The following is a 10,335-nucleotide window of genomic DNA, read 5'->3' as shown; positions in this document are numbered from 1 at the left end:
TGGCAAGGCCTTTGAGAACATCATCTGCAGCCACAGAGAGGATGGGGGCACCTTGGGCTGCGTCTCAAAGCTTGTGAGACTGACCCAGGTTTTCCAGATTGGGTCCTGGGAGTCCCCCAGAAACATCTTTGTTCAGGTAATGCAGCAGCTGGATGAGAATTTCTCCCCTTTTTGCTCGGTTTGAACAGAACTGGACTGGCACAGCACAAGGTTTAAAGCTGCTGCCGGTACAAATCTGGTTTATTTGTGGATTTTGGTACCTCCTTGGGCCATTCCTCACTCCCCAACTTCCCACCAAACCCCTCCATCCCAATTTTTTTATGTTCCATCTCTCTTTTTTGATGCTCTCATCAATTTTGAAGCCTCCTTGCTCACTGAAAACCCTCCTCTCCCAGCCTCCCACCATCCCTGTGTGTGTCCCTCCTTCAGGGTAGAGCCTCAGTCATTCCAGTGTCCCCATTTCTGCCAGTGGCTTGCACCCTTTGGACTACTGGGGCTGAAATCCCACTGTTTGCCATGATACAGGACATCACTGGGAGAAAACATTCCTCCCAGATACTACCTGGATATAAATGAATCCATAAAAGGCGACTTTAAATCCCATCATGGTGATATTTGGGACATCAAACCCCTGGGAGCAGGGCTGGGAGAAGCCTGGTTGTGACTTGGTGATGGAGTAGGGGAAAAATAAAACCCAGAGATGGTTCCTTAGCAGGGAATGGTGTGACCATGCTGGAAAGGAGCCCTGGAAATAGGCTTGAAGGCTGATCCAGCAAAGAGGATTAGATCACTGAGTAAACTGGTAATTCAGCTGGAGAAGAGGAGACTGAGGGGAGACCTCACTGCAGTCACAGCTCCCTGTGCAGGGGCAGAGGAGGGGCAGGACTGAGCTCTGCTCTGGGGGGACCAGGGACAGCCCCCAGGGAATGGCTGAAGCTGTGTCAGGGCAGGCTCAGGGTGGATCTCAGGGAAAGGTTCTTCCCCCAGAGGGTGGTTGGCACTGAACAGGCTCCCCAGGGCAGTGGGCACAGCCCCAAGGCTGCCAGAGCTGCAGGAGGGTTTGGATGATCCTCTGGGGCACAGGGGGTGACTCAGGGATGGGTCTGTGCAAGGCTGAGGGTTGAACTGGATGATCCTTGTGGGTCCCTTCCAGCTCAGCACATTCTGTGATTCTGTGGAATGTGACAGCACAAAGACAGAGTGTGATCCAGATGGAAGCTCTGACTACCTCCCCATCCCTCCCTGGACAGCTGTGACGTTCACCTGCAGCCCAGATAAGGGAGAGCTCCTGATGCACCAACACCAGCCTGAAAAGTTTCCTTTTGGCCAAAAAAAGTAGGACAAAGCAAGGCCAGAGCACAGCCAAGTCCCTGTCCTTCCTTTCCCCCCTTCCTGGAGGGAGGGGACCATCACCTGCCCCTCCACTGCCCCCCGACATGCATGAACAGGGAGGGGCCATTTTGGGCCAGGCCAGGGGCACCTTTGAAGGGTCAAGGGGAGGTCCCACCCCATCCCCAACCTGCTGGGGCCTCTGCCCTCCTTGGGGCCTGGGGGCAAAGGGATCCTGAGGGGGAAAAACCCCAGCAACAGCTTGTTCCCTGTCACACATGGAGAGAAAGGGACGAGTCACATGAAAACCAACCAAAAATCCCTCTGGGAGGGTGAGTGGCTCAGCCTGGAAGCACCAGAGCTACCGGGGGGAGGGGCTGACAAGCCAAGGGAACACCTTTCCTGGGACTCTCTGCAGAGCAGATTTAGGCACAGGATGGTGCAGTGACAACCCAGCCCTCCCCTGCAGCACCCTCTTGGCTTCCACAGCTTTGAGGGGGACCCAAACTTGCTTCTCCCTCTGATTTTCCCACCCCAAAGAGCTCCAACATTACAAATGCCACCTTGCTTATTTTGATGGGTTTTTAATCCAAACAAACCTCCCCAGGCCGTGGGATTTTGTCTTGGAGAGGCAAAACTGATTTGTGTGCTTGGCTGGTGCTCTGCCCATAAGGAAAATACCTGCTGTGAGATCAGCACAGGTTCGGGTGTTTGCTCCTGAGGCCATGCGAGATTCAAAGCTTTAAACAAATAAAGATCAGATAAAATAAAGTCAAGGGTGGTTTGCAGCATTTGCAGGTTGGATTCACTTGGGATCCAGGGTGGAGGTCAGGGAGCGGATCCAGGAGCGTTTCACAGGATCATGGAATCATTTAGGTTGGGAAAACCTCTGAGACAATCAAGTCCAGCCTTTCCTCCAGCACTGCCAAGGCCACCACTAACTCAAGTCCCCATGCACCGCATGCACATGGCTGTTAAATCCTCCCAGGGATGGGGACTCCACCCCTGCCCTGGGCAGCTGTGCCAGGGTTGGGCAGCCCTTTCCATAAAGGAGTTTTCCCAATATCCAACCAAAACCTCCCCTGGCACAGCTTGAGGCCATTTTCTCTTGTGCTGTCCCTTGTTCCCTGGGAGCAGAGCCCAATCCCCACCTGGCTCTCCCCTCCTGTTGCAGCTGGCACAGGAGCAAGGGGGTTGAAGGGCACAGACCCAACCCCACCTCTCACCTCAGTGCCCAGTTTCGCCCAGTTTCTCGTACATTAAACATCCTCCACCCCCTCCACCCTCCGGGCCTCTCTGCTAAACCACCCGTATCAGAATCTCAGCAATCCAGCCCTGATAAGCAGGGCCCAACCCAGGGCTGTGAGTTGGCAAAGTATTTCTGATTTTATTTCACAGTATTTCCACTTCCTCACTTTGAATCCTGGGCAGTCACCCCGACACAACCCCAGCTGGCACTCACTGCACCCTGGGATGCTCCTGCCAATTCCTGCCCTCGGGGCACCTGAGGGGCTGTTCCTTCCCCACCACACCAGCTCTGCCTGTCAGAATTAAATGTTTTGAGACCTCTCCAGCCCTCTCAAATCAGGGTGGCAGCAGACAAGGAGTTCAGAGAATTCATGGAGCAGAGCAGTGCTTTGAGCCCCTTGTAGCAAGGCTTGGCCCAGCACTCAACCCCACATCCCCATGGGAATTTTCATTTTAATTCCCCATTTCCCCCCTCTTTTCCTCCCCCAAGCTCTCAGCAACCCCATTCCCAAGAAAACCAGTGGCCTTCCCTGTTCCCAGCCCAGCCTCAGCACCACTGCCAGGCCCGGACTGGACAGACTGGGACCAGGGAATTTCCTCCTTTTAGGGAAAAAAAAGGGGGGCAAAGGAAGAAGTTTTTTCCATTCATTGCAGGAAACACTCCCCAGAGCTGCTCTTATCACCCACTGTGGATTGTGGCACCTTCTCTTCCCCTTTCCACAGCTGGTTGGCAGCAGAAGTTGCACCACTGCGGTCTCTTTTTTCCAGTTTCTGCTGCTCCAAGGAGCTGGGATGTGCTGGAATCCTCCTCCAAGGCTCCCTGGGAGAGAAAAGAAATCTAAGAGAACAGCTCAGGACTAAGCTCAGTTCAGAGCAGTTTAATCTCCTCTTGGGACCTGACCTCCCAGCCACCCCCTGGGCAGAACTGGGTGATACTGGGCACAGTTAAGCAGACTGGAAACTTCAAATCCGCTGGGGGCTGGGCCTGTCTGGGCTCCTTCCGGTTGCACAGGGAGCCCTGAGCACAGACAGCTCCAAAAAAGGGGTGTTTTTATCAAAGCCAGCCTTGGTTTTGCATAAAGAGGAACCAACCTGCACTTCGGCGTCGGTTGTCGGTGAAACCCATGCAAAGAAAGCCAAGAAAACAAAACCAAGAGAGAAGTGAGAACTCAGTGTCTTGGGTCTTTTTTAATCCATTTATTGACTTCATCACACAGAAAATCAAAAACCAGTACAAAGAACTATAAAAATTCTGATCCTTCCAAGAAAGGTGCATTGCACTGCAGCAGAAAATAAATCAGGTGCTGGTTCAAGCCTAAAAAGCAGAAACATTTGGCAAAAAACCCTCTGTACCAACAGACACCATCCATGCAAAATGTGTGTGTCCAAAGGGAAAAGGTTCTGTGTACCTTGATACCTTTGGGACGTGTTGCATAAATTAAACACCATAAAACTCAACGAACTGGGACCAATTCCCAGAGGTTTTGGACAGCCTGGACTGTTGGTACAACACGCCGGCCTTGGGAGTTGCTGAGGGGGGAGATTTTGGTGCTTCCTGGAGCTGTGAGGTACATCCTCATTACCCTAATGAGCTCGTGCTCAGTCCAGCCTGGGATCAAGGAGTTTGAGGTCCAAAATATTCCCTCCCCTGCTGGTACTAGGGAGGGATTTCCACAGCCTGGAGCAAGAGAGGACTTGAAACAACTCCCAGGATAGAAAAGCGAGTAGATGGTGGAAAAAAAACCCCTTTCTAAATTATTATTCAATTAAAAAAAAAAAAAAAAAAAAAAAAAGGACAAAGCAGGCAGAAAGCACACACACTCCAAAAAAGCACACACACTCCCAAAATCCTGGCTGGAGCAGCCTGGGAACACACGGAATTCCACACGTTGGAATAGAGTTTGTCCCCCTGCTGTCACCAGCCAGGAGTCAGTGCCCCCCTCCCCACACCCTGCCCTCCATCAGCCCCCCAGTGAGCCTGGCTGAGCCCAGGGGCTCCCCGGAGCAGGGAGCCTTGGTGCAGGAGTTCCCACCCTTCTTCCCCAGGGTTACATTCCCAGCCCTGTCTCCCTTTCCCTTCCCTCCACCTCCCCCTCCCGTTCTCCTAAACAGCTCCTGGAAGTACTCTGGGCATCTGAGAAGTTTCCCAGGGAAACCCTGAGAGCTCTTTAAAGCCAAGAGGACTTTCTTGCACCCCTTGTGCTTGTCAACAGCTGGCAAAAAGGGAATGGAAGAGGATTTGGGGGTTTGGAGAGGGTCAAGCCCCCTCTCCCCTCTTGGAATGAGCCATCAGGAAATTCAAACTAGAGCTGCAGCTTTCACAGTGACCAGGAAAAGGTTTTGCCCTCAGCCAAGGTGACCAAAGGGCAGGTAACCAATTGTTCCCAACCCTGGGAAGGCCGGAAAAAGGCCATTCCCATCCCCCCAGGAGGGAAGTTAACCCCCTGGGACTCTTCCTGTGCAGTCAGTGAGCAAGTGGGGGACTGGCACGTGGCTCCAGGTGCAGGTGGGTACCCGTGTGAGGAGCTCTGAATTCCTCATATCCATTTTTTTTCTGCCTATATTGGAAAAATTCAAAGCAAAAGCCTGTCACAATCAGGGAGAGAAGCCCCAGATCTGGGTCTGTGGTGGATCAATTCCAAACAAGTACAATCCCCACGCTCCCAGTGGGAGCATCCAAACCCAACGGACGGAGCAGGAGGAGCTGACCACGGCAGCTCCAGGCCCAGGCAAGGGGACAATCCCACAGCTCTTTGCACAGCAGATCCTTAATTTCCTCCCCAAGACGAGGGGTCAGTGCAGCAGAAGGCAAATTCCATTGCATTGGGACACACAAGTTCTGGGAATGCTGGGACTGGCTTTTCCTGCAGCCAGACGCCCAAGGAGAAAACAAGGCAGCTGGGAAAGAAGGAATTTAGGAAAGTGAGGGGTTTTATCAAGGTGCAGGTGCAAAACAAAAAGTGTTTCCCCTCCTTCCTGTGGATTGGAATCTGATCGTGGCAGCACAGCTGTTGTCATCCCATTGAATGTCCAAGGAGGAATCTAGATCTGGAAAGGCAAAAGGAAAGGTTTAAATTACTTGAAAGCTCAGAATTGCTTTGCTGCTCTGCCCAGACCTCAAGGCTGGAAAGGGCTGAGGAGCTCCCAAAGCCAACAGTAGCTCTTGTCTTAATTTTCTTCTCTTTCCTCTTCCCATGGCAGAAAACAACACCTGCCTTGAAGGACAAGAGGTGAGAAAGGTTTTGAAGGGAAGAAGGAAGGGATTTCTGCACAAATCCCACCCTTCACCCACTAAAAACCTCTTGGAGTCAGTCACTTGGGTCACAGTCAATCATTTGAGCCAGAGATAAACTATTTCAGCACAACAGAGCTCAAGACTCTCCCACCTCTGCCCTGGTCAGCTGGGCCAGCTCTGACAGCATCTCTCAGTACTTTTGTTTCCATTTCCTGGTAAAACCCTGTTCCCTGAACAAAATCTGCTTTCCAAACCTGATGGGCTCAGGGCTTTGGGATCATATCTAATGCAGAGGGCTGATATTTTGTATTTCCAACAGGTCAGGCACCCCAACCTTCCCCCAGCCTTGGGGGACACAGTCCCTGCTTTGGGCTTGGTCTCACCTTTTGATCCAGCCTCTGATAATCACCAGATTTGGGCCGTCGACCAGTTTTTGATCTTTTTCCTTCCAGGGCAAAAGCAATGATCTTTGGAGAGAGAAAAACAGGGACAGGGTGAGTGGGGGAGCTGCTTTATCTCCCTTCCAACAAGGCCTGCCTGTGGTTTTTCACTCACCTGCTCCTACGACCCCATTTCCTGTGAAAAAGCCCTTGAAATAAATACATGCCAGTACTTGACCCCAGCTAAGATGGATAATTAGGTTTGCTCAACAAGCAGAAAACAATAATAATTTGTTTCCTTTCTCCTCCCTCAAAACCAGCTTTATGAGGAAAAACAAACCCAATCTCGTGCAACCTGCTGTAGAAAATTCACTGTCAGTGACTGGGGATTTCACAACCCTTTGTGTTTTCACCTTTCGACTGAAAATCAGCAGCAGAGCTCAGAACACTCAGTTTCCACTGGGATCCTTTCCTGGTTACACCCCCCCACCCCCCTGCTGTCCGACCCACTCCCACTGGTGAGAAACCAGTCAGGGGGAGGGGAAAGGACTGAGTGGGTTCCAATCCCAGTCCTCAGGGGGATCTGGAGGGACAGGGCTGCATCAGGGCCACTCACCTTCCGCTTGTTGTGATAGGCCACGTACAGGGCGGCGACGATGACGGCCGTGGTCACCAGGTAGGCAAAGAAGTGGCTGCTCTCCGAGCGGGCCCTGGGCACGGAGGGGACGCTCTTCCCTCTCTCCCGATCGAAGGAGGTGTCCTTGCCCTCCTCAGTCTCAGTGTCTTCCTCTTCAGGGGTCTCTTCATTGCCCAAAAAGCTGTCGCCATCCGCAGGGGAGGAAGCTGACTGTGAGGGGGGGTTTTGGTCCACCTGGGAGTTCTGATTGTCCTGGTTGCTGGGTTGCTTGGCACCATCAGTGCCCTGGTTGTCACCAGCATTGCTCTGGTTCTCACCAGCATTGCTCTGGTTCTCACCAGCACTGCCCTGGCTCTGGGCCTGCTGCCCGCCACTGTTGCCCTGGTTGGTGTTCCCATTAATGGGGTTGGTGCCCTCTTCCTTGCTAGCCTCATTCCTGTCATTGCTGTCCTGCTTGGTGCTCTGGTCCTTGTCGCTGCTCTGGTCATTGCCCCCATTTGCTTTTTTGCTGCTCTTGTCATCCTCTTTCTTGCTACCCTCAGCCCCATTCTTGTTACTGCTGTCCTGGCTGCTGCCCTCGTTCCCTGGACTGTCCTGCCTGTTGTCATCTTGGCCATTGTTGCTGCCATCACCCTGGCCATTGCTCTTGACAGTGCCGCTGTCGTTGTTCTCCTGGTTCTGGTTGCCGCTCTGGGTCTGGGAGTTGCCGCTCTGGGTCTGGGAGTTGCCGCTCTGGGTCTGGGAGTTGTTGTCCTGGGTCTGGATGCTGTTGCCCTTGTCACTGGTGCCGCTGTTGGCCTGGTTGCCAGTGTTGCCGCCTTGGCCTCCCTTGTTCTGTTGGTTCCCGTCCCCACCACTGCCTCCACCAGCCTCACTGGTGCCCGTGCTGCCCTGGGCACCCCCCGCGCTCTCGCCTTGGCCTGGGTTCTCCTGTGGGTCAGTTTTCTCCTTCTCCTTCTTTTTATCTTCCTCGCTGCCCCGTCCGGCCGCATCTGTGTTCTCCTGGTGCTCCTGTGTCGCTGTGTCGCTGTTCGTGCCCGTGTGATCCGGCTGGGAGTGCTGCTCTCCGTCCGCGCTGGGCGCGTTCGTTCGGTCCTTTTCGCCCTCCGTGGGTGCTCCCCCGGGCCCGTTCGCTCCGTGCCCCTGCCCGTCCGCTCCGGGCTGCATCGCTGCCCCGCCGGCCGAGGAGGTGCTGTCGCTCCCCGCCGCCTCCTCCTGCGCTGTGTGGAAACACGGGGGGCACGGTCAGCACCGGGGGAACTGCGAGCTAACCCTACACCCCCGAGAGGGAGAGGAGAACCCACAGGGCGACGGGGAAACCCAAGCGGGGAACCCACGGGGGCAAGCGGGAGCTGCGGGGGAAGGAGAGGGAAGGCCCGGGGTGAGAGGGGGGGCTGCGAGGGGAGGACGGGCGAGCCCCTGCCGGAACGCTCCCGGCAGCGGCCCCGGGGCAGAGGGGCCCCCGCAAACCCAGCGCGGTGCCGGAGCTGCCCGGCCCAGGGGGCTGGCTGCCCTCGGCGGCCCTGCCGGCCCCCTCGGCGGCTCACCGGCGGCGCAGAGCCCGAGCAGCACCAGCACCAGCAGCAGCAGCAGCAGCACCAGCGGCAGCCGCAGCGCCCGGCGCGGCCCCTCCATGGCGGGCGGGCCCCTCACGGCCGCCACTGCCCGGCGCCGATCTCGCGAGAGTGGGGCGGCCGAGGACGGCAGGGAGCGAGAGCGGCAGTGCGGGGGCGGGGCTAAGGTACGGGGCGTGGCTTGGAGGGATGGGCGTGGTCAAATAGACAAAGGGCGGGGCTTGGGCTGACGGGGCAGGGCTGTGCTTAAGGAAAACGGGGGCGTGGCTTTCCCGGCATGTGGGCGTGGTTAGGGGCGGGTCTGCACTGTAGGGCGTGGTCGGCGCCGATAGGGGTGTGGTTTGTGTCGGCGGGGGGCGGGGCTTAAAGCGCCCGGAGTGGCGGCGGGAGGGGCTTGGCGCCCCCTGGCGGAGCCAGCCCGGCTGCAGCTCCCCCCCCCAGTGCGGGGTCACCGCGGTTTTTGGGGTAAAACCCGCCCGTTTGGGGTCTGTTCCCAGGCCTGGAGAGCCCACGGCTGGGAGCCGGGAGCAGCGGGGCGCTGGGGGTGCCCTCCCGGCCCTGGAGTGGGGGCGGCAGGTGGGCAATCAGGGCAGGTTTCCTGTCCTTTGGTTCAGGACTGCTTCAGACGACACGGTGTTTTCGGATAACCTGTTATTTTTTTTATAAGCTGTTATTTTTTAATAACCTGTTGTGTTTCGGATATTATTTCATTTTTTAATAACCTAGTTTTTGGGGGGATTTTTTTGATAACTTGTTACTTTTCGGATATTACTTAATTTTTTGGATAACCTGTTGTTTTTCTTTTTGGCCTGGCCAGGCACAACAGCAGTGATTCCCAACAATTCCCAGTGGCAGCAGGAAATCGGCTGTGGCTGCCCCCCGGGTGCCCAGGGCTGTTTTCTCCTTTCCTCTGAGAGCTTTTAGTTCAGACTATTACATCTCCAGACTAAATATCCATTTTTCCATACATTCATAGAATCATGGGATGCTTTCCAGACCACCCAGTCCCACCCTCTGCCATGGCAGGGACATCTTCCACTAGCCCAGGTTGCTCCAACCTGGCCTTGGACACTTCCAGGGATGGGGCAGCCACAGCTTCTCTGGGCAACCTGTGCCAGGGCCTGCCCACCCTCATAGGGGGAAATTTCTCCCCAGTATCCCACCTAACCCTGCCCTCTGGCAGTGGGAAGCCATTCCCTGTGTCCTGTCCCTCCATCCCTTGTCCCCAGTCCCTCTCCAGCTCTCCTGGAGCCCCTTTAGGCCCTGCAAGGGGCTCTCAGGTCTCCTGGGTCCTTCCCTTCTCCAGGTGACCCCCCCAGCTCTCCCAGCCTGGCTCCAGAGCAGAGGGGCTCCAGCCTTGGAGCATCTCTGTGTCCTCCTCTGGACCTGCTCCAGCAGCTCCCCGGACTCTGCTGCCTGGAACTCAACCTCACATCAGGTAGCTGATGCAGATAAAATCAAAATGTAGAAACATTCCCGAATCCACCTGTGATCCCTGGGCCGGCTGCAGGGTCTGGAGCCCAGAGCTGAGCTCCTCAAGTGGATCTGATGGTCTCAGATCCATGAGGTGTGACCAGCACAGTGACGGTGGCACTGGGGGCCTGGAACTGTGACTGGTGTCACCCAGGGTCATCTCCCAGCCAGACATCACCTGTTGTGTCCACATTTGTCCCCACCCACTGTCCAAGACTGGCCCAGAAGATTTGGTTCCTGCTGCATTCCTTCCCCTGCCGAGCCACGCTGGGTCTCCTCGTGAAACCAGGAGTTCCAGGGGGACCTGGGGGTGCCCTTCCTGCATCCCCCTCATGTCCATTCCTGCTTCCAGCCAGTGACCCTGCACAGCTCTGCCTCCTGTTTCAGAGACATCAGCATCAGGGGGCATCACCCCCCAAATGTTTGATCTCCAGCTCTTTCCCTGCCCGTCCTTCCCCG

At 55.5% G+C, this 10,335-nt stretch overlaps 1 protein-coding gene across 1 annotated transcript; it reads right to left on the bottom strand.

Moving 5' to 3' along the window:
• Nucleotides 1–3,752: 3,752 nt before the first annotated feature.
• On the bottom strand, nt 3,753–8,498 carry TGOLN2 (trans-golgi network protein 2). The gene is made up of 4 exons (XM_050310031.1): nt 8,377–8,498; nt 6,809–8,049; nt 6,196–6,279; nt 3,753–5,625 (listed from the first exon to the last, which is right to left on the bottom strand). Exons 1-4 carry the CDS (start codon nt 8,462–8,464, stop codon nt 5,620–5,622), a joined length of 1,419 nt encoding a protein of 472 aa, XP_050165988.1. The 5' UTR covers nt 8,465–8,498; the 3' UTR covers nt 3,753–5,619.
• Nucleotides 8,499–10,335: the final 1,837 nt, after the last annotated feature.

The sequence above is a fragment of the Myiozetetes cayanensis genome, unplaced genomic scaffold, assembly GCF_022539395.1.
Source record: "Myiozetetes cayanensis isolate MyiCay16 unplaced genomic scaffold, myiCay2020 scf140, whole genome shotgun sequence".
Classification (NCBI taxonomy): domain Eukaryota; kingdom Metazoa; phylum Chordata; class Aves; order Passeriformes; family Tyrannidae; genus Myiozetetes; species Myiozetetes cayanensis.
This window is presented reverse-complemented; position numbering and strand designations above follow the sequence as displayed.